Source organism: Anguilla rostrata, chromosome 6, assembly GCF_018555375.3.
Source record: "Anguilla rostrata isolate EN2019 chromosome 6, ASM1855537v3, whole genome shotgun sequence".
Lineage (NCBI taxonomy): Eukaryota > Metazoa > Chordata > Actinopteri > Anguilliformes > Anguillidae > Anguilla > Anguilla rostrata.
The window spans coordinates 49,034,310-49,057,987 of NC_057938.1; the positions used below are offsets into that span (position 1 = coordinate 49,034,310).

Sequence of the window (23,678 nt, forward strand, 5' to 3'; positions counted from 1 at the left end):
TATATATAGAATTTATGAATGTATGTGTCTAAGCATGGCAGTTACATTCACCAGAACATAGATCTCATTCCCCATTAACTTTGCACAGAATGAGTGGTCTTGCTCCTCTTACAGTAGATCAGTGTAAGAGCCCCACAGAACTGACCCTGTCACCTTAGATCAGCTGTAGATCCCGCTGCCAACACTGACCAACAATCCTGAGGGTCCAGAGGCTGCAACGGACCAGAGTCTCAGCTCTGAACTTCAGTATACAGTAGCATTTACAGCACCTGTGGATGTGCTGACGTGCTCGCAAACGCTACAGTATACCCTTGGGTCAGTTCTGTTTACGCTGTCACTACTATGAGTTACGGTAACTGCATTTGGGTCTCGCAGAAATTAACGCCATTCGGGTTTGTGTTTGCGGGCAGGAGTCGAACGCGTCAGACCGCGCGTTGTTACAAACACGGGGGGGCCGGGGGCAGTGAAACGCCGCGCGAGCTCAGCGTTTGCGTTTCGGCTGCTCTCCGGAATGACTAAAAGAGAAATTAATTGAACTCCACTTGGCTGGAATTAAAAAGGTTGTCCCCTCCTGCCGCTGTTCCAGCGGAGCTGTCAGCGTGCAGATTTAAGTTGCTGAGGGTAATGGCTCCTCTTTATTAGGTTTCTGCCATTTGTTTATCAGCTGTCTGTTTTTTAAATTTTATTGTTTTCTTTTTTTTTCGGGCGGCGGGAGGTTTTTACCGTATTGTTACACGCAGCTGTTCGGCAGCGCCGCGTTTTTGTTTCGTTTCCGTGCTCACGCTGGCGAAGCGGTAATTAAAACAGGTGTGCTTGTGTTTGCCGGTCTGTCCCGGAGTCTTCCGTTAGTCGCGGAGCTAATGCGGTTAGCAACGTTGCGCCGCGTCAATGCGGTGTTTGATTTAAGGCTAGCGTACCGCCTACGACACGTCCACATGAACGAGTACAGCCCCGTTGGGCTGTATCATTAATCTCTGTTTTTATTCAACTTTACCCAGCTTTCCTGAATTGTACTCCCCTTTTCTTCAGTTCTTCCTTTTCCTCCACTTCTTTCTGTTTACATTGCTTGCGTAATTGATGGGGACTCCATAACCAATTTCACCACCGATTGCTCACAGCTTGGGTGAATTCCATTTTTAAAAAGGGAATTTACGATATTTACAAGTGCATTCTGGGATTGTCTTCATAATATTGAATAATGTGTGCAGGTGGTAAATTGCCCAGTGACAGCAGCGAAGGCTTGTATTTCGACCTGCCTGCACCGTGACATCACATGATCTTAGGTTCTACACTTGTAGGTCAGTCGTGACATCCGTCTTGTCATCATACTTGTGACACTGACTGTATTTGGCAAGGTGTATTTTAAGCACCTTGTTTTTCTCTAGACTGCTTGTATGGCATGTAAGATAATGGGGTTTGCGGGGTGGTGGGGGGGGGGGGGGTGTGTATGGGGAAAATGAGGTCATTCTGTTATGTGCTCCATCTCTGTAATGTCAATGTCGATGAAACGAACAGTCTTAATAACCACTGCTCACTTGTGAGGTGCCTGACTGATGTGGATGACGTAGCTTCGGGTTTGTCCGGGGACGTTTTGTCCTCTGCTCAGAATGCGTGCAGTCTGAGAGTTTCATCTAGATTTGCATTTCAAGTCCAATAAGCTGGAGCAGAACGCGTGCTTATCAGAGAGAAGGGAGAGTGTTTTTCCTCTGAATCGGTCCCCAATTGGATTCCGCATGAATGGAATTAACCTTTGCAAATTTGCTGTGCAGAGGGCAGTTTTATTCTCGGTGCTTCCGCCCCCCCCTCCCCAGAGGATGTCAGTGGTTTTTCGGAGAGAATAATACACCATTACGGGTCGAGTCCCGGACCTAACGCCTCTGACAATGACTAATCAATATGTGCTATTTGAGCCTCCATCCCAAAAGTGAAATTTGGCTCAGACCTCTTTTAATCCTCACTGGCCCCTCCCTCTCACCCCCCGGGAATGCTGGGTACTGTAGTCATGCGGTGTGAATGGCAGGACGGCATTTCGGCCTCGTTCCCACGTGTTTAATCTGTCAACTGATACGTTTATTAGCGAGCTCATTGCGAAGGCATGTCAAGGGCCCGGTCTTTGGCTTTAGTGGTGTGGCTCTAGGTGTCGGTTATGCCTGCCAGTGCTTCTGGCCCCCCATCGGCCGGCTGGTGTGAATAGATGCCCCCGCGTCTCCTTAGCAGCACGTAAAAGCCCCCTCTTCCAGCACTGCCCCCTCTTCCAGCACCGCCCCCTCTTCCAGCACCGCCACCTCTTCCAGCACCGCGTTCCCCGACAAGGCTCGGCGTTAGCGATTAGCCTGACCTGAAACCGTGACGTGTTCCCTGGGCCTGGAATGGGACCCGAACGCGATTCGCGCCTTCCTGTGTGAAAAGGGAGGGGGGGGGAAGATGGGTTGAGTGCAGGAGCTGGGAGATTTCGGAAGTGCGGATTGTGCCCACGTACCGATGGCGGCTCCCGTCTGCTGTTTTCTGATTTTTCCACTTGTCGCCCTGTGCCTCAGAATCTGTCAGAATTATTCATAGGTTATTTTTGATGTGCACAAGGCAAAAATGAAAAAAGAAAAAAAGACCTCGCAATATCCTCAGTTTCCAAAAAGATAAATGATATCCTCTGATTATAATGATATCCCCTCTACACCTTGAATTGGGGAGACAAAACTGCGTTGTTTGTCAGACAACGGACAGACCAGACCAGGGTCCGTCACGCCCACTGATGTGCACCTCCCTCGTTTCCCCAGAAACTGTCGCTACGGTGAACGCTTGCAGTGTCCACCTGCTGAAAAACACTTCCTGGTTGTGACTCTTCCCTTCTCCAGGAGGGAGAGGGTTAACTCCTTAGGCAAATAATCTCTCCCTCTCTCTCTCTCTCTCTCTCTCTCTCTGTCTCTCTTTCCCCTGTCTCCTCTCTTCTCCCCTCTTCTCCCTCCCCTTCTCCCCCCCCCCCCCCCGAGCAGACCGGTCATAATGTGAAGGGCGGCTGGGTTTTTTTTTTTCTCTCCCCCCCCCCCCCACCCCTTCCCTCTTTTTGCCCTTCGCCCATTACGGCATGAATAATTGATGGCGGACAGGAAGCGGGAGGATTAGGGGGCGGCTGCGTCTCGGCGAACATCGCAGCCAGGCGCAGACCGCCCAGCCACCCGACTCCGCGCCAGTCCTGCCGGGCACAGACGCCAGGCTCCCAAGTCGCCCTACGAAAAACAAGGGAGGGGGGGAGGGGGGGCTGAGGCGTGTGACGAGCGTCATGCTGATGTACCTGAGCGCCCGGGACGTCGCCGAAGCGGGGGTCACCGCCGCCCCCGCCCCCAAAAACTGCCCCGGAGGACTGTGGCAGTACGTCTGCTGCCAGAGGAGGCACCACGCGCTCGCACGTAGGTCCCCGATGCTAACGTGCTAACGTGAGGCGACCGGGTCTTCCTTTGGCTTTGTTTTCGAGGCGGCTCATCCTGCTTGCTGACGGGCTCTCTGTTTGGCCACCGGACCTCGGCCGCTGCTGCCGCGTTCGTAGCGCTACCAAAAAAAAATAACAAATTGATTGATTTCTGTTATTAGCGGCGCCGTGCTGTTGACTCCAGACGCTTCGTTACCCGGACCGTCGGCCGGAGCCTTTGTAGTTTTGATGTGGTGTAACAGTGGAAGCTGCTTTTTTTGAGGGTGGAAAATAAGGGCATTTGGCCCCTGACATTTGTACTGTTTCGCTTGTGTAATTCCCGCTGGGCAGAAGTAATGCTGATGTCTAGGTGCGGGTATGCTTGAGTGTGTGGAAAAAGGCTACAGCCAATATCAGCATGTATGTGAAAATGCTTTGGGCGCCACCTGCTCTCGAAATGCTTTGAGGCTTGCAGAGGAGTGTCATTAAACAAATGTCAAGGAGCCAAGACTACGGAGAATAAGTCTGAGCTCTGAGGTTTATTTATCTGGAAAATGGCTCCTGAGATTGAGCTAAGCTGACCCTCATGAAACTCTCGGGCCGTGGGATTAACGCGTTTTAGTCACTGCGGACGTTTACCCTGTTTGTTGCTATAGTTTTCGGCGAAGAGCGTAATTAATCATTGACACTTTTACTTTTTCAGTCTGGTTGCGCGCAGCCCGAGTCTTCAGAAACGAGAGATCCCTCAGTCTAAACGCTGAACTCGTTCTGCTGCAGTTTGTTTTTTTTGAAGGACAGTTCCTTTTTCTTTTTTTTTCTTGGGAAGCGCCCGTCGGTTTCACGTTTGGGTTTGTTTGCTGCCGAAACAGAGAGGAGAGGGGCGTGTGTGTGTGTGTGTGTGTGAGCGTTCCGGCCCGCTTGGCGCGGGGTTTCGCTTGCGCCTGGCGGAGGCCCCGCCCACCGTTTGTGTCTGTTGACACTGGGTGGTGATGTCATCGGGCCTTGATCATAGTTTCTCCCAGGTGCCGTTGTTTGTTTATTTATTTATTTAAAAAAAAAATTTTTTTAAATGAACTGGCTGGCGTCGTCAGAGAGACCCGACCCTCCGCTTCGGTTGCGACTTGTTTTGCCGAGTTGATTGCCGGCGGTCGCTCTCTCCGGCACGGCTGGGCCCAATCACGCTCCTTTTGTGCGCTTGCGGCAGGGCGAGCGGGGGGGAGAACTGCTCTGATCCTCGTGAGAAAAGGCTGTGATGAAGACATTCATCAGCCGCTGATTACGCGCGCTCGGCAGACGGCTCCGGCAGACGCCGGATCTGTCCGCGGCCGATTGACAGAAGCCGAGGTTCCGGTCCGCCGTGCCGCCGCGTCTGCCGGTTTGTACATTTTTTGCGACGCCTCGTTTTCGGGTGAAATATCTCTCCTCGTCCCGCCCGCGGTCGACGCTCCTCAGAGAATCGTTTGAAGGACCGGGGACTATTTCGGGGGCCTTCGGCTCGGCCCGTGTGACTGTCGTCTTGCGACGTGACTCAACGGGGGGGGGATCTGATTAGGCCATCTGGCACATAAATCAAAAATAAATTATAAAAGGGCTCCTCGATGTGGAGCTTGGGAGGAGGCCAAACCCGCACCCTTTCAGTACTGGGGTGGGCACTGCCGTCGTTGGGGCACTGAACAGAAGAGCTCCTTTACATGTGTTGGTGGGGTGGGGTGGTGGGTGGGGGGCGGGGGGGATGGGCAGGAGAGAGGCTGTACATGTATCAGTATTGATTTGAGGCTGTCGTACGGTAACAGGCTTCGCCCTTGCGTCTGCTCCTCCATTACGGCTCTAATGCAGACATCCATCAAGCTGCTGCATTTCCATCAACGTCTCCATGTCCTCCGTCTGCGATGGAACCGACGTGGCCTCCGATTGGCCCGTTTGCTCCAGCGTGTGAGGTCTGATTGGCCAGCACTCTTGGGCGGCGCTGCTAGCTAACAAACAGGAAGGGTGGTGCGGTGCTGGTCGTACTCATTCGTGCTTAATGAAACAAGAGACCCCCCCACCACCCCCCCACCTCCAGTTCCACACCCTGTAAATAGAAGTCTTTCACCCAGTGAATACAGCAATAATCCCTGGTCTGTGTGTTGGAAGGAGGCGGTGTTTGTTTTTAGATTTTCATTAGAGTTGCGCCCCGTGACCAACAACACCCCACCCCCACCATCACCACCCCCTCGTCCGAGTGACTGGAAGTAAATAACGGGCCGTGTTGAGACTAAAGGGGTGCTCGAATTCAAGATGGCGGCACAAAGAGCTCCTTCTCCCCTTCTCCTCACGTCTCTGTTACTGCCTGAGAGAAATTTCTGACGATTTTTTTCTCGAACGGTACCCCTTTTGAAGCAGGTGTCGAATGTGTGTTCCAGAAACTTCTTTGTCAAGGCTGCACCAGCAGTGCGGTGCGCTATTTTTTAATTTTTTCCTCCCTCTCCCCCCCCCCCCCCCCACACCCCTACCATCTGATATGTCTGAGGCGGCTGTCTACTTCTTCCACGGACGCGAGCTGAATTTCTCCTTTAGATCTTCCGTCCTCCGGCGCTCCTCCTGTCTGGTAGCGGCGGACGGCTGTTTTTCCGCGGGGTGGGGAGGGGCCCCGTCCCGTGTTCCTGGAGAGGGGGGGGGCAGTGTGCGCACCCGTTTTTTTTCCCCCGCCGGGCTCGTGCGCTTAATTACTTCATCAGCCCAAATCGTTGCTGAGTTTTTCTTCTCTTTCTTACATTTTAAAATTTTATTCATGCGTCGTGTTTTAAGATTATGCTTGTGTACTCAGGAAATATTTTGCTGCATTGTCACTCTGGAACAAGCTCTGGTATAAACACCTAATTATGTAATTTGGACCAATTTAGTCAGAGGAAATAAGTTGGAACAAAATCCAGAATACCCAGAAGCCCCTGGGAAGGGAGTTAGCGTGGCACTGCTGACGCAGGGGAAGGCCTTGTGTATCTAAAGCCTCTCGTGTCTCTGAAGAGTCTTCTGCTGTTCCTTTGTTCTGCCTCCATCTTCCGTTCATCTTAATGTTACCCCGGTGCAGTGGTACCCAGCCCTGGTCCTGGAGATGTACCTTCCTGTAGGTCTTCACTCCAACCCTAACCAAGCCACACCTCATTCAACAGCTAGAGATCTGCACTGAGCTGCTAATCAGTGGAATCAGGTGTGGCAAATTAGGGTTGAAATGAAAACCTACAGGATGGTAGATCTTCAGGAACAGGGGTTGGGGAACCACTGCCCTAGTGTCTCCTGCTCAGCCTGCTCCACTTACGTAAACCTGGATGTCGCGTTCTTAATACACAGATTTCACCTCCACACGCATTTCAGATGTGAGTTATTGGCCCAATATTTGCTCTATGTTCTCTGCCTGGCCTTTTATATTTCACCATAAGAATGCAGGCACACGTACCGGTGAGAAGGTGAGGCAAGGTTGTTTCTGGATGTCCTGATACCAACTCCTCCGTCCTTTTATATCATATTTAGCTGATTAGCATAGTTTCTGCCGGTGTCCCTGACCCGTCAGCTTCGGTTCGAGTCAGACCTGCGGATCCAGCCGCAGCCAGCAAAGACACGATTATGCTAAAGTGGAAATTTGTTCTCAGGAAAAGGTCAGCGTTTTACAGATTGTTTTGCAGTTGCCCTGCGTATGCAGCCATTCCAGAGTTTCTTCCGTATTTCAAGCTCCCAGAGTTCATTGCAGTGTCGTGGCGATGATGTCTGTGACATGTCTGTGAAACGCTCAACGGGAACTCTGAGGACCGGTTTAACCAAACGTGACAGCTGTTAAAAACGTTTGATTTAATGCTCATGACAAGGAATGAGGCTCGTGGTATACATCGCTAGCTCAGTGAATATGAGTTTAAGGAAGTGGGAAGAGTTTTTTTTGTTCCTCTGTGGTGCCTGAACCTGATGTGTGTGCTTGTGTCCCGCTTCCTCCCACAGGCCCCACGCTGCCCCGAGCTCAGCAGGTCCAGAATGGGCCGTCCCCCGAGGAGCTGGACCTTCAGAGGAGGTGAGAGCCAAACCCCCCCGAATCTGCTGACCTGAGGACCTGCGGGGCTGTCCCGACTCTCTCATCATACATTCTCACATCTGTTAATCCTGGGCACTGTTTCAACTTGGCGGCCACGACATCTCTCTTAAACACAGTTTTAGGCCGTTTGAGTAGTTACATAACATATAAAGAAGACGTGTTATATTATACTTTTATACTTTTATATAGACACGTTATATTATACTTTTTATGTCCAGTTCATTGTAAATATTATAATCAATATCCATTTGATTTTAAAATATTGTTACACTTTTTTTTATTCCGTGATTTTTAATTTTATTCCTTCTTGGTCTTTTGCAGACTCAAATGCTTATTAGCATTAGCGTTGAGGAAGTTTACATTTTAACCAATCAGGAGCGTGCTGGTTTAGTTGGCTGCCAATCAGAAGTGAAATTGTGGTGAATGCCCATCACAGATTGGACAACATGTCATACCCCCAGCTCTCATGTCTAGAATCTGCGTATATTTCTTCAAAAGGAAATGCCATAATTTTCCTGTGTACATATTTTGAAAGTATAAGTATGCATTTTAATCTTAATGAGCACTTCATAGTCAAGAAAAAAAGTGATTCAGTAATTAAAAATAATTACGCTGCAGAAACGATGTGCAAAACGGACTCGGGTGGGTGGAGACTTCCTAGCAGCCACGCCGGAGAATTGCGCTCGTTTTACAAACGAGAGACAGTCTGGCGATTATCCCGCTGGTACACAAGCCACACTGTCTTTTTGCCATTGTTCTGTTGTTTCCATAGCAGCTGGCCCCCATGTGGTTTTGGGGTATGATGCATGTCAGCAGTTAAAAAAGAAAAAAAAAAAACCACGCACAGGGGTTTGTGTCTGCAGAAGGAAGTCTCATTCTCTGTTACTCTTCAAAACTGTGCTTTCATTGTTGTTGTTTTTATTTTTATTATCCATCCCAACTTTTATACTGCGGGGGCCGGATGAACGATGTCATACGAGGACACTCACAGGAAAGAAATGTTCAAAAAAGAAAGAAAGAAACGATCAACAAAAAAGTGAACAACAAAAAACACATGGACGTAGATCCCAGAGGAGACGAACCCCCCCCCCAACTTTTGGAAAACGTGAACCCACTCACCCCCCCAAAACCAAATTGGGAAACCGTGAAACACCCCCCCCCCAAATATTATCATGTTCTGTTGGGTGGTATGTTTAGTGTCCCTCCAAAAAAAAAAATCCTTTAAAAATGTTCTGTTTGTTGTCCCCTTCTGAAGCTGAAATGAGATCTACGTCCTTGCCAAAATGTGTCTTGGGTCTAGTTAACGAAAACATCCGGCTCGAAGCCGCTCTCTGGAGATTACGGCGAAGACCCTCGCTCCCTCCTGGCGTCGGTGGGCGTTCAGTGCACCAATCACGGCGCTGCTTCATATTCAAATGAGCGGCTGATTGGTGGGTTACCTGAGGAGCGCGCTCGACGCGCGTAAACAATGCAGCTTAACGAGACGACGCTCTGAGGTTCGTCTGTCGAAGCGTCACGCTGATGTTTCCGTCTTCGTGCCGCAAACCCGTTTTTTTTCTCCGTGTAATTTTAAAGCTGAGGTTTTTACCTGCCGCATTTAAATACCTCCCCCCTCCTCCCCCCCCGTGTTTAGTGTCATTACCAGCTCTCTGCACAGCTGTGTCAAACTGCAGGGCTTTTAGAGAACGCTCTCTGAGAAAGTTTCGGAAAATGCCCCGTCTCTGTTCTCTGGCAGTCTGGCCCTGTGCCGTGATTCCACCCAGCCAGCCAATTTCCCCAGTTTCGTTTTGTTTTTTTTGCGCGTTTATGACCTGTTTAGGAAAAAAACAAAAACAGGATTGACTTTAATTTGCCTCTGTCTTTATTATTATTTGCTTGGCAGGCTCACCTTATCCGGTTTCGACTAATAAAGCTGGGAGTTTCGCGTGTTTATCCGTTCATACAGACAGATGTTTGCTGAAGACCAGCAGGTGAACTGGCGTGCTTTAGGTGCCAGATGGGAGCAGTTTCCCAGACTGGGATCTGAGCATGCACTTGTTTTGTTGCAGATCTGTTTCCCTCACCTCTGTGTTGCAGTGTGGCCTCTGGTGATGTCATTTAGAACCTGGGTTTTCAACAGAGGGTCCGCTGGCCCCTAGAGGTCATTTAAGGGTAGTGTAGGAGGAGGTCCCTGCTCAGACTTGATATATAATGGCTATATATAGATTCGGGAAAAGATTTCACATATAAAACTTGGAAACTCACGAAGGGGTCTTAGGTGGGTGTCCCAGGATCAGGAAAGTTTGAATACCGCTGATGTAGAGATGGCCAAGTATTTCTGTGAAAGCGCTTCGAGTGCCAGAGGATGGTTGGGGGAGGCGGGGGGTGGGGTGGGGTGGGGTGGGGTGGGGGGGGCGGGGAGGGTGTGGGGGTCTTTATCACGGTAAGGGACTACACATACAGAGGCTCATTTATCACACGGCCACGCTGAAGGTTGTTTTGTACTGTGGAACATACTGAAATGCACCATTCAGAGCCTGAGCTTAGAAAATGCATTTTTATTACACACCTCCTATTGCTCCCCTTTCTACAAAACAGCTTTCACACCTAAACTTTGAGTAGTCATGAGAGAATTTTAATTATTTCTACTACTACTAGTAGGCCGACTATTATTATCTTACCTAGATACAGATCGAGTATTGGCAGTCCTATGGATTTTTAAAAATCTGTCTCAGCCACAAGTTTTGATAAGTTTATATTTTCCCAGTCTTTACTATTGACTGTATTGTAAGATGTTGCATTTTTTATATAGACTTGTGAAGGGTTGAACAAAAACATTCTACCCGAATTAATGTCAGGGAGAATGATTGGGTGGCTGACACAAAGCACACTTCAAGTCAAAATCATGCACAGTGATGTTTATGACCATTCAGTACATAACAGGGAGGTTTGGTGGACTTGTGGTGCCAGTAGATGAGATTAAGTACTAAAGACAGACGTACACATGCGCAGGCACACGCACACGCGCACACATGCACGCACGCATGTGACCTGTTGATAGAGCAGCCTCGTGCGTGCGAAGGCAGTAAAGTGGGTTCCAGATACAGAGGTGATGAATAAGCGCAGTACAGAGGGCGCTGTGTTATTGGTGCACTCGCTGCTGAGTGTGGAAAGCCGGGGCGGGGGCTTGTTTGGCGAGTCTCGCTCTATAAACCAGCGAAACATTCCGCGTTTTCTCGCTCTGCGCGAAAGTCCTGGCTCCGCACGCCCCGAGAATGTCTGACACTGGTCTGGAGAGAGAGCTTTTTTTTTTCTTTTTTTTTTTTTTTTACTACCGGGAAATATTTCACCACTGAGAGCAGACTACGCAGTCTGAGACAGTAAAACACACGCTCTCCCTGACACACGCTCCCAGCTGCACCTCGTCCGCCGTCCGCGTTAAGCGTCTGACGCCGGGCTGGGCTCGGTTACCGTGCGTAGCGTGGGGCACTCCTTATAAGGACACGTTACCGAATCCTCGTCGGCTCGGTCTGCCGGCGAAAGCGAGGGGGGGGGGGGGGGAGGATGCTTTTTTGTGAATGTAATGGAGTTGGCGGCGAGCCCTCCCGCCTCCGGCCCACGTCCATATTTAGCCATCGCATTAGTCAATGGAGCTGGCCGGGCCGGGCTGGGGGGGGGGGCGCCCGACGCGTGATGTCATTGCGGACGCTTCGGAAGGTTCCGGGGCTCTGCGGAGGTGGTTACCGTCGGGGCGGAGCAGGGCGTGGTCGGCCCGAACCCCCCGGCCTTCGTCTCAGCGGCACCGCCGAGCGCCTGTGATTGGGTGTGGATTCTGAAGGGGGAGGAGCCTCGCTCGGGTTGGACCCTCGCCTCGGAGCCCATGGGCGCTTTGAGGGGAGATGACCCGGCCCCGTGGAGAGCCGTTAGGGACACGGAGCTTCACCTGAGAGCATGCACCTGAGAGCGTGCACCTGAGAGCGTGCACCTGAGAGCGTGCACCTGAGAGCGTGCACCTGAGAGCGTGCACCTGAGAGCGTGCACCTGAGAGCGTGCACCTGAGCGAGAGCACCTGAGAGCGTGCACCTGAGAGCGTGCACCTGAGAGCGTGCACCTGAGAGCGTGCACCTGAGAGCGTGCGCCTGAGAGCGTGCGCCTGAGAGCGTGCGCCTGAGAGCGTGCACCTGAGAGCGTGCACCTGAGAGCGTGCACCTGAGAGAGAGCACTGCTGCTGGTCTAGCAGCCTCCTGTGGGGAAAACATGTATTTCTGCACTGCAGTGTGATTCCCTGTTACCCTCCTCTTCAGCTCATCGGCGCATTCTGAGCTGGGCTTGGGTCAAATATGTGTTTGAAATGCTCTCTTTAAATGTTAAAGCATTTAAAAAAAAAAAAACTTTAGATGTGAAATTTGGCATTTTAGATCTGCAGAGACTCCTGTGGTTCTCTGTGTGATCCATCTGACTGTCTAAATCGAAACAGACGGCTGTATTAAGGAGAAGCTGTGCTGTGAACGTGGATAAAAATAAATGTTTGTTTTTAAAACTGTCTTTGATCTGAAGGGTTGACCCAGGTGTGGAACGGTGGCCTCTCTGGGGTTACATGGAGGCGTCCCCTCTCTGACTCAGGGCTCCAGGCGGCTGGCTGTGTGCCAGGCTCACCAGCGTCTCACCTGCTCAGACACGCTGCCTACCTGCTGCCTCTACCCGAGACCCCTTAACGAGCGTGTCTCTTAACGAGAGAGTCCCCTAACGAGCACATCTCTTAACGAGCAGATCCCTAACGAGCGCATCCTTAACGAGCGCACTGACATGGTTCATCTGAGGATAACTGGGAGGACAGACAGACAGACAGACAGAGAAAGAAGGGGAGGGGGAGAGAAAGAGGGGAGGAGAGGGAAAGAGGGGGAGCTGGAGCCAGGGGAGAGGGGGGAGAAGGGGGGAGGAGAGGAGGGAAGAGAGAGAGGAGAGGTTTGGGCTCAGCCCTGTTCCTGGCCCTGCTGCTGAGTCATACCTTGGTCAGTCTGAGAGTGTGTGTGTGTGTGTGTGTGTGTGTGTGTGTGTGTGTGTGTGTGTGTGAATGCTCGGTGTCAGCTCTGTGTGTGTGTGTGTGTGTGTGTGTGTTGCATGCTCAGTGTTGAGCTGTGTGTGTGTGTGTGTGTGTGTGTGTGTGTGTGTGCATGCTCTGTGTCCAGCTATGGAAGTGTGTGTTTGTGTGTCTGTGTGTGTGTATGCACAGTGTCCAGAAATGGAAGAGTGTTTATGTGTGTGTGTGTGTGAGAGAGAGTGAGAGAATGCTTATCCTTTAGCTATGAAACTGTGTGTGTGTGTGTGTGTGTGTGTGTGTGTGTTTGTTTGTGTGTATGTGTGTGTTTGTTTGTGTGTGTGTGTGTGTCAGAGAGAGTGTGAGAGAATGCTTATTCCTTAGCTATGAAACTGTGTGTGTGTGTGTGTGTGTGTGTGTTTGTGTGTGTGTTTGTGTGTGTGTGTGTGTGTTTGTTTGTTCGTTCGTGTTTGTGCGTGCGTGCGTGTGTGTGTGTGCGTGTGTGAGCGTGCTCATCCTTCAGGGTGCTTCCCTGAGCTCTCGTTCAGCTGTGAGGTGTTTTTAGATGCATGCCTCCTCTGCGGATGTTTTTCTGACTATTTCTGGCGTTACCTCATCCTACCCAGACACCTCAGCTTACGCTCTGCAGGGGGATTACACGGGAGGGGGGAGAGAAAGGGCGAATTTCACTCTCTACCCTCCTCGGTGTCCCGTTGTGGCCGCGGAGACGCTAAATCCCGCGGGACAGACGCGCCACACGGAAGAACACGCCTCGCCGTTTGATGTGCCAGAAATTCACCGTATCACAGCGCGATTAAAGAAGCGCGGGAGGCTTCCGTAACGCTGGGTAAAAATAGCGGGTTCGAGGCCGGAGCAGGTTGGCCGATGCCGAAGCCCGGAGCACATCTGTCAGGTGGGGGGGTGGGGGTGGGGGGTTTTTTTCGAGAGAGCAGAGTGACTTGCGCAGGCACTCGTCCCGTGAGCCGAAGGGTGTAATCTCACACGTAGATGTAATCTGGGCTCTCGTGATCGACGCTGCCGCTGCTTCGCCGGGTTGAAATTCGGCTAACGGCGTCTGCTCCACGCCGTTAACGTTTCTCTGTCCGCTGCGTCCGTTATTACCCCGTCCGGCGCGGTTCGTCCTGGGACCGCGCAGCCGGCGCTCTGTGTGTGAGAGCAGATGGACGGTGGGGGCGAGTTTGCCCCCCCCCCTCCTCTCGGCTCCCCTCCCCCAGATTGATGTAAATGGCCGTTTGGTTTTTGTTCCTTCGCCCCGGAGAGCGGGCGGTGCTCGCCGGCCGCGCGGTTCTCCCCCCATTCAGCCGTCCGGCGGTTAGTTATCCCGCGGCATTCTTATCCGGGGCCCCCGCGCCCGCTTTATTCCGTTAGCAACGGTTCCCCTGGCAACCGATGTTAGAGGCCGAGACGCCAAGCGAATGGACTCGGGGCCCTCTCGAATTGCTGTCTCCCCCAAGTGGGAAAATCGGGGAGCTGGACAGAAGTGCGGTGCTTACCAGAAGAGCCGCAGGCGGGAGCTTCTCAGGTCTCTGATGGACTGTGCTGAGGAACATGAAAGCAACTCGACGATTATTACGTCGTTAGTCGTAACACAAAAATGACGGATCCTTTTTTAAAATGGCACAGTGCTCTCTTTGCCTCTCTTTCTGTTTTGGCCTAAGCGTTAGCCAGCCTCAACTTGGTGTTTGCTTGAAAAGAGCCATAACAACCTGGAGGATTGCTTGAGTGAAGCTGTGGGTATTCAAATGCGAATTAACACTCGACCCACAGTCTTGTCTGCACACAGCAATTATCCCAATTTTTCCTGTACACTTTTAATACTTTGTTTGAAAGCAGATTCAGACGTATTGCTGCTGTGCATGGGGGTGTATTTATAGATGAATGACCTTCACCAATGGGATTGAGTCAAACTTTAAAAATTGACATGGCCCGACTTGGCCTCGCTTACGGTTGTTTACACGCGACCCCTGAAGGAACGCGACATCACTGTTTAAGAATTCCCCCCAGAGGGATGATGTCATCCCCCCCCCCGCTTCCCGGCTCTAGCTAATGTCATTCCTCCAGGTTAGTCCACTGTCTGCTGAGGGGTTTCTGCCTCGTCTTGATGATGTCTTGACGGATCGGGTGTTTGGCCCCTGTGAAGTTCTGCTCAGGCTCATCCTTCCTCACTAAGCAAGCGCAGTCACCACGGCGATGACGTAGCGGGCCGGGCCGGTAGCAACACTGAGGCGTCCATTTTAAATAGAGCCAGTCATCACAGGGGGGCGGGCCCTCCTGTCGGTGGGCTTTAAAATGAGCCCGAGAGTGGAACCTGAACCAGAACCAAAACTAGAACCAGAACCGGAACTAAAACCAGAACAGGGGGAACCTGTACAGGGAGGAAACGATGAGGATCGTGGGGCCGTTTGTGATGCTGCCCGGGGGCAAGCTGGTGGATGCCGAAACGTTTGCGCGGTAAGTGTCGCGGGGCTGTAACCGCGGGATACTCGTTAGTTCCGTACCGAATATAGGAGGCGGCCTGTGAGAGTTCTTCTTTCTCCTTGGCTTGTGTCTCGCGTCTTCTCTCTTCATTACGCTTCGATCAAACACAATCAGGTGTTCTCCGGGTTTGGCGTGCGCGAGTTATGAATGATCACGTTAAGTATGATTGCACCTGCCACTCAGCCTTCCCAGCGTGAATCCACCCTGTTATTTTGCCCTTTTTTCCACCTTTGATGTCGATCAGGCTAATCTGCTCAACAGCCTTTCTTCTCTCAGAACCGCACGTCACCTCAGCGTCCCTTCACGACGAATAAATAAATCGCACAAAAACAAAACGAAATGCGACTGCCGTCACGACAGAGCGGCGGAGACGAACACAAACAAACTTAATGTTTGTTAATGTTTGAGACGTGGTTCTCGGTCTGTTTTCCTGCGGCAGCGTGACATTTTCCCAGACAGGTCGCGAGCCCGTTAAGTGGCCGGGGATTAGGCGCTAATTAAGCGGAGACATCGGAGCGCTAACTGAGCAGCCGTGGAAGGCGATGGCGATGGCGGAACGTTCCGGGCCTCCCTCCCTCCTCGCTGTCCGCGGCGGGAAAACGGGGCGACGTGACGAAACCCTTGACGGCTCTCCGGGCACTCCGGTTAGCGACCGCGCTAATTTTAAGCGACTGAGGCGCTGTTATGATCCGCCTTGCCAGGGAATGTGTGTGTGTGTGTGTGTGTGTGTGTGTGTGTGTGTGTGTGTGTGTGTGTGTGTGTGTGTGTGTGTGTGTGTGTGTGTGTGTGTGTGTGTGTGTGTGTGTGTGTGTGTGTGTGTGTGTGTGTGTGTGTGTGTGTGTGTGTGTGTGTGTGTGTGTGTGTGTGTGTGTGTGTGTGTGTGTGTCAGATAGCATTACACGCTTTTTTTAGAACGCGCGACGGAAATAGTTTGCTAGCCGTGGAGACTAGCAGGTATGGAATTTCAGCCTGGGAGAAAGGAGGATATAAATACATCGCCGGGCCCAATCTGGAGGCTTCCAGAACGCTTACTGTACAACTGTAAGGCCGCGTTGCGTATAGATGTCGACCCTCCCGCTGGTAAAAATAGCCTTTTCTCCACAGAGATTGGGATGTGCGTGTCAATATTGGCCGGTCGGGTTAAGGCGAGCTCGTAGAGGAGGCAGCCATTGGCCTGTCCTTTTAGAGCAGAGATCCCCAGCCCTGGTCCTATGGCGCCACACGGTGTGCTGGGATTCCATTGTCGCTCGGTACTTAATCGATTAATTAAAGAAGTCAATTACACAGTCTGCTCACTTGACCTAGTTTCTAAGCTGGTTAAATTGGTCGCTGGTTTGGTTTTAATTGAAAACAAAAACAAGCGGGCTCTGTGGCTCTTCAAGGCCCAGAAACAGACCCATTAATTTTTTTTTAGAGCTTGGGTTCGATGGCGTTCCCCTCGTTAGGCCACACGGTTGAATGGGCACCGTTGGCAGTTAATCCTTCCCTGAGCTCTCTTTGGGAGTTCTGGTCTTATACTGACACTGCAGTCACCATCAGAGCCCCACGTTTCAACAGCGTCCCGATGACATCACACACCCCTCTGACACACACAGCTCAACTGCCACCCCTCGCTCTGAGCCAGTGTGCTGTAATACGAGCGCTAGTTGTTAATGACCGGTTCCAGTCTGAGCGCGATTAGCCGTACGCTGGGCTCTGCTTGTGCGCCGGAGGCACCGGTGTGTCATGGAGGCTGCGGAAAAGCCCGGAAACGGTCGCCGTCCTGAGCGCTGGTGTCCTCTGGAGACACAGCGCTGAGCTGAATTATGAATGCCTCCCCAGTGCTGTGATTAAGACTCTCTCTCTTCCTCCCTCCCTCTCTCTCTCTCTCTCCTGCCGCAGGGCTTTGAGCACAGGACTCTCCGCTCTCTCTCTCTCTCTCTGTCTCGCTCTCGTGCCGTGAGACTTTGAGCACAGGTTTCTCTGCTCTCTCTCTCTCTCTCTCTCTCTCTCTCTCGTGCCGCAGGGCTTAGGACTCTCCGCTCTCTCTCTCTCTCTCTCTCTCTCTGTGTCTCTCTCGTGCCGTGAGACTTTGAGCACAGGTTTCTCTGCTCTCTTTCTCTCTCCCTCCCTCTCTCTCTCTCTCTGTCTCCAGTACGGAGCAGGGGAGCCTCCTCGGGGAGTCAGGGTGGCCGGGAGAGGGGAGCACTGACAGGGGAGAAATAATGAGAGAGGGAGCGATAGAGAGAGAGAAAGAGAGAGGGAGAGAGAGAGGGAGCGATAGAGAAAGAGAGAGGGAGAGAGAGGACAAGAGGAAGACCTGAAGGGGAAACCTGCTGGAGGGAAGGACACATCTACATGCCTGACTAATTTCTGTGGCTTATTAAACATTATTATTGTTATTGTTATTATTATTGAATGGTAATAGGCCGCAGAGCTGAATGGGTTCACGGTGAGGTTGGGGGCGTGGCTGGCGAGGTGCCTGTATGTGACATCATCGCCGGTGCGTGTGGTGGAACAGGTGTGCGGTGCGCCAGGCCAGATGGCGGGAGAGGGGCGGGGGGGGACTCTGACGCTCACGGCCGCTCAGAGAGTCTCCCGCGCCATAAAACCTGCAGAAGCAGGACCGCTCGCCGTGCGTCCGTCTCTCCGTCCAATTATCTCATTTCAAACGCCTGCCTCTGTTGCCTCGTGAACGCTCAACCTGGTTGAACCCGGCGATGGCGAGGTGTGTTCGCTTCCGCGTACGCGCCTCATCACTCTCGCCATTGATCTCCGCGGCTCTGGGCGGGCCGCGCCGCTGCTTCGGGCTCCAGGTCGATGGCGGCGGCTGAGCCGCGGCGTCCGTGACCCGAGAGCCGGATTTGGCCCGTGTCGCGCCTCCGCGGTACGAGGCGCTGGCTGCCACCTTCGAGCCGCCCGCTCTCGGGGGGGGGGGGGGGGGGTGAACTGCGGTGTGTTTGATTCACGGCTCGTAGCCCGACTCTGTACAGGAGGAGACGCGAGGCAGTGCTGGGTAACTCCGAGCGTGTGCGGAAGAGCCCCACCTGACCGTCAGGGAGCATCACTCCCAGCCCTGGGTGTGCGGGAGCAGCCGGTTAGAAACGGCCGGCTCCCTGCCAGCGGCGCCGGCGTAAAGGTCACCCGTGCTTACCCAGGCTCCGCAGCGATGCGGACCCGTCCCTCTCGTGGAAGCGTGCTGCCCCCTGGTGGCCCATCCTGCACAAGAGCGCTCGCAGAAACCAACAATACAAGCGCATAATGAACCAGAATCCTGAGTGTGTTGTGGGGACAGAACTGTGTGTCACAGAAAATATACATGTGTTGTTGACTTCGACACTGCGGAACTTAGCACTGCTGTGGAGCTATACAGGGAACTGTGTGGTGTTCAGAAACATTGCTGGGATTATCTGAGATTTATTTGGATTCAACTCATTAACCTAGTCTACATCTTGTTTGCAGATGAAATGCGCTAGCCTTTTCTCTGTTGTAGCCTGCAATGGGACACAGACGATCTGATTTGTGTTTAAAATATTGAAAGTCCAGTATTTTATGTGTGTCTGTTAGCATGGTAGAGTATGCCTTGTAATAAGATAATAAACCTGGTGTATTATCTATACGGCACAATGTTCAGTGTTAAATCTGCTCTTACAGAGTACATATGGTCCCAACTGGACTTGTGTACTCTGTCAGAGTTGAATTAACACTGGACATTTTCCCTCTTGTATGTGCACATGGTGGAGAATGGTGGCAGTAAATAGCTGGGAGGTCCAGGGTTTGTAGTGAAAGTGGGGAAAGAGGCTGTGCTGTTTCTGACGTCGTCTCCTCTCCCCCCCCCTTTGTCGCCCCCCGCAGGCAGCTGCAGGAACTGCAGCGTCAGAAGGAGCAGGAGCGGGAGCGCTTGGAGAGGGAGCGCCAGGAGCGGGAGCGTCTGGAACGCGAGCGTGCGGAACGCGAGATGCTGGAGCGAGAGCGCCAGGAGCGGGAGCGGCTGGAGAGGGAGCGGCAGGAGCGCGAGAACGCCGAGCGCGAGCGGCAGGAGCGCCTGGAGCGCGAGCGGGAGGAGCAGGAGCAGCTGGAGCGCGAGAAGCAGGAGCGGGAGCGGGAGCTGGCGGAGCGCGAGAGGCAGGAGAGGGAGCAGCAGGAGCAGCTGGACCGCGAGCAGATGGACTGGGAGCGAGGGAGGCGCATCTCCAACGCCGGTGAGCATCATCCTCCTCCTCCTCCCCCTTCTCTCCTCCGCGGCGCGTCAGAGCGCCAGAGCTCCTCCCACAGGCAGCCGGGCAGCGCCAGTCTCCGCGGCGACGGCGGGATTTCCGACCGTGCGTCTCTGCGAGCGGGCATGCGGCCGTCAGGCTTCCAGACCCAAGCGTAGATTTTTAAGAAAGTCATTATTTTATTTTATTTTATTTTGTCTTTATCGCGGCTGTCTCGGCCAGTCTCGCACCCTCTCGGTTAGCCTAGCTCAGTTTGGATCCTCTGGCTTGCCATCCATCTGTCGGCGAATTGGACCCGGCTAGCGAACAGCTTGAGCGCCGGAGCGGCCCGGCGGGTCCGCGGGGGTTCGGCGGGGGCCCGTGACGAGCCCTCCCCTGCACGGGCTGTTCTGCAGATTTGGGGTGTGAGGGGAGGAGGGGGAGGGTGTGCGGGCCACAGAGGGGGGACGCTTCCAGTCAGGGGTCCCGCGCGTAAGGAGCGCGCCCGAGAGGTGAGTTATCCGCCCCCATGTCCCCCCCCCCCACCTCGCCTTGCCTCAGACGCCACGCGGAATTCGGGGGGCTGGCGCGGGGGGGATCCGGAGATGCGCCCGCCTGCTCGCTGTTAGCGGTCCGGCGTCGAAACGCCGTCGCCTCAGACGGTGCAGCTCGTCCGCGTGAGTCAGAGGGTAAAAATACACCCGGCCGCGTTCTGCTCCAGGACGGGGGCGGAGCTTCAGCTGAAGCCACATTTTTACTAGCGGGATTGTGAATTTGGGTTTTTTTGCTCTGCTTTTTTTCCCCCCTCTCGTTTGTAACATGACAGAATGCTTCATCTTAAAGCCGGGAAAGCTTTGCCTAAAATGTGTATTCGATCGAAGAAAAAATCCTTATGGTACCAAATGCGCCGTTGCTGTTAGTTGTCAGGATGCTGTGTGTGTTTATCGAGTACATTTATGGTATTTTCAATTCAAATACGACTTGGCAGGATGTGTTACTCTGTGAGTGATGTGGTATGAAATGTTTGACGTGCATTAACATCGGCGAAATGGGCGTCCTATTGATGAACTAATGCTTCGCAGCGCAGGCCTCATTGGATCGTGACTAATGCGATACGCAGGGGAGCATCGTGTTTTAACATCGGCATTAACAGGAACGGTCCTTCCACTCGCCACTGGTCTGCCGTCAGGGCTCAACTGGCTTGTGCTGGTCACACATTGGCACAGGGGCCTTAGTCAGGTTTGTAAAAGAGGAAATGCTCCTTGTATTCTCGCTAAAAAAAAAGGAGCCAAATGTTCATTGAGAGAAATGCAGTGTATCCCTGGGCAACCCTTTCCAAAGAGGTTAGCCCTTCGCTTCCGACTCAGACTAACGCCTTACCTATTTAATCACAACACCATGTCAGAGGCGTTTTATTTTTCACACCTAGATTATTTTTTAAAAAATAGGCTCATTATAAAATAGCAACGCTAATAACTTTATTTGTATTGCACGTTTCATACATTTTCTCCTCAGAGCGTTTAACATGGATGTAATTGGGTGAAGTTCGGGCAGGAGTGGTGGTGGTGGTGACTGGGTGTCTGTAGCTCTGGAGTGTGTGTGTGTGTGTGTGTGTGTGTGTGTGCGTGTGTGCGTGTGTGCGTGTGTGCGTGTGTGCGTGTGTGCGTGTGTGCGTGTGTGCGTGTGTGTGCGCGTGTGCGTGTGTGATTTTAGTTACACACTGCTCATTACACTTCTGGGGAATCGCAATGCCGAGCTGCACCCGCGGTCACATGACCACCCCGACCGCACGGACGGCCCGGGGAAATGTGAGCAGGCTCTGCGTCTGTGCGAGGGGGGCAGGGTGGGGGGGGCGAGAGACAGAGGAGAAAGACGAAAATAAAACGGGACACAAGTCTGATGCCTTTAAGAAGGGACAGATGACAGTAGGCCTGTGAGACAGAGCAGGGTGGGGAGGGGAGAGAGAGAGAGAGAGAGAGAGATCGCTGTGTAAAGAGAGCTCAGTGTGGTGGGGGGGGGGGATAGGGGCACCAACACGTGAGCGGCATTTTGGCCTGGGCTTGGAGGCGTGGCCTGTCCTGCAGGCTGCCTCTAATTGGCTGCTCACAAGACTCACTGAACCAGAAAAGGGGGGGGGGGACGTGGGTTTTTCATAGGATTAGCCATGTTAGCCCCTCGGTGAACATATGGCCCAGCTTTTACAGCGCTGGGATCCAAATAAGACAATAATTATTTATTTAAAAAAACAGAGCGTGGATAATTCAGCAACTGCGCCCTCCTGGCATCGCCCCAGAGAAGAACAGCCTTCTCAGCCGGAAAAAAATGGCCCCCTTTCCACTCTCCCTGTTAACGGGAGAGACTCTTTCCAGCAAAACACTTGTTTTCAGCCACACACACATCTTAACAGGCACTATATTCACTTTTTAGATTTAAAACACTTACTCTGTGCAGGGTCCTGTGGAAGTACTACATAAAGCATTCATAAGCACTTTGTCACCTCTTGGTAGAAACTAGGTAAACAGTCTAAAATATGCATGCAGTCCAACGCACTGCCCACAGGGTGTGATTTAGCATGTCGTCATAATGGCCTTTATGTGAAGTGACAGCGCACACTACTACTTAAGACCCTTGTCTTGAAAATGTCACCGGTATATTGAACAAAAATATATTTTGATAACTGCTGCCATGAAATGTCAAACTTCTGAACTGGAGGTATGGTGAATTGCAGTGGGGAAAGATTGCTTTACCCTCCTGTTGTCCTCAGAGTCAAACATGAGCCTATCCTGAGTTTAACAGCAGTGAAAACCCTCAACATTTTATCCCTTCAGTATGAAATTTGATTACTTTTCCTTTTCCTGTTCCTGTGTTGTTACTCTACCATTATAGAAGCTAAACACTGCCTTGTTTTATATTTTTAATAAAAGTAGTTGACCATCAGGGTACAAATCTTATGAGCCTTTTCAACCCTGCATTTTTAAAACCAGAAGTCATAAAGTTAAGCTCCACGTATCTATTAAGAGGCTTTATAACTGGGGGGGGGGGGTCTGGCAAGGGTGAGTCATCTTTGACCCTGTGGACATGGGGTACATGCGAAACACGAAGACAACACGAGGGTCGAGTCGTGTTAAAGTACGATGTGGTGATACGCAGCTAACACGGTTCCCCGTTCTCAGCAGACCAAACGAGGAACTGTTTAATCAAAACGTTTGTCGTGTTTCAGGGGTTGTTGTGTCTCGTTTGTGCGACCGTGCGCTCTGGCGTGCTGCGTTGACCTGCTTTGCGCTGGTGTCTCCGTGTGAGAGTGGGCGTTCTTGACGTAGCATGACGGACGTGAGCGGCGACCGGTGTGGGTTCCCTCCGCTGGGCCACGCAGATGTTGAAAGGCCAGCTGGTGTGTGCGCTGAGTAATAATGATAAAATGAATCCAGTGAGACGTTAAAGCACTCACTCCTGACAGGAATTATGTGGTATTGCTAGTGTATGTGGGACCATTAATTCATAGACTGTGTCAAGTCTGTGTTCAGCAAGTTGCTAACTCTGTGTGACAGATTGTTTATGCAGAAGGATTCTGGTCTTGTCTCAGCAGCTAACCTTCATACTAATTGTAGCCTCCTTTATTTGAATTGAAAAAAAAACAAAGAAGAAAAAAAGGAGATCTGGTCTGTGTTGGTTTTCCTGCTTCATTTGCCCCCTTTTCTCTCCTTTCTTCTCTCTCTTTTTCTCTCTCTCTCTCTCTCTCTCTTTCCTGTGTCCGTTCCCCCCTGCATGGCTGCCGCTCCCCCCCCCCCCGCCTGTCCTGTCATCCGGTGTGTTCAGCGTTCGAAAGCACCCTGTACAACCCCCCGCCTCCGGAGTACTCCAAGACCTCCTCCTCGCCCATTTCTCCCTCCACCCCAAACTTCGTGCCTCCCGCCCCTTCCTCTTCCACCGTCACGCCCCCGACCCCGCCCCTTCGCCACTCCGCCTCCCGCTTCGCCACCTCCCTGGGCTCCGCCTTCCACCCCGTCCTGCCCCACTACGCCACCGTCCCCCGGCCCATCAGCAAGCACCCGCCGGCCCCGCCCCCCGCCCCGGCCCCTCCCCGGCCCGCCCTCCAAGTCCATCGTCTGGTCGGCGACCAACTTCAGCCCGCTGCCGCCCTCCCCGCCCGTCATGATCAGCAGCCCCCCCGGCAAGGCCGCTGGGCCCCGCCCCGTCATCGCCATCCCCGCCCCCAGCCCGCTGTCCCAGAAGCCCCCCTCCCCGTCGCCCGGCGCCCCAAACGGGCCCCCGGAGTCCCCGCAGCCCCCTTTCCTGTCGCCGGCCCCGACCCCGCCTCCGCCCCCGCCGCCCCTCCCCCGCTGCCCCCCTCTCGCTGTCCTTCCCCGCGGCCCCCCTCCTCTCCCCTCCCTCTCCCTCCACAGCTCCCCCTGCCTGTGCTGAGCACTCTCTAAACTCTGTGCTGGGAGACTCCTCCTCCTCCTCCTCCTCTGCTCCAGGTTCTGCTGCTCTTCCTCCCGCCCAGCCGGGTAAGGCCTCCTCTCTCCG

At 52.7% G+C, this 23,678-nt stretch overlaps 1 protein-coding gene across 1 annotated transcript in view; it reads left to right on the forward strand.

Annotated features, from left to right (window-relative positions):
- The window catches only part of enah (ENAH actin regulator), a 70,504-nt gene that overhangs the window by 34,762 nt on the left and 12,064 nt on the right, over positions 1–23,678 (forward strand). Inside the window, 5 exon segments of the mRNA XM_064340256.1 lie at positions 7,370–7,439; positions 18,811–19,157; positions 22,968–23,239; positions 23,241–23,500; positions 23,502–23,659. Coding sequence (XP_064196326.1) covers positions 7,370–7,439; positions 18,811–19,157; positions 22,968–23,239; positions 23,241–23,500; positions 23,502–23,659 — 1,107 coding nt within the window.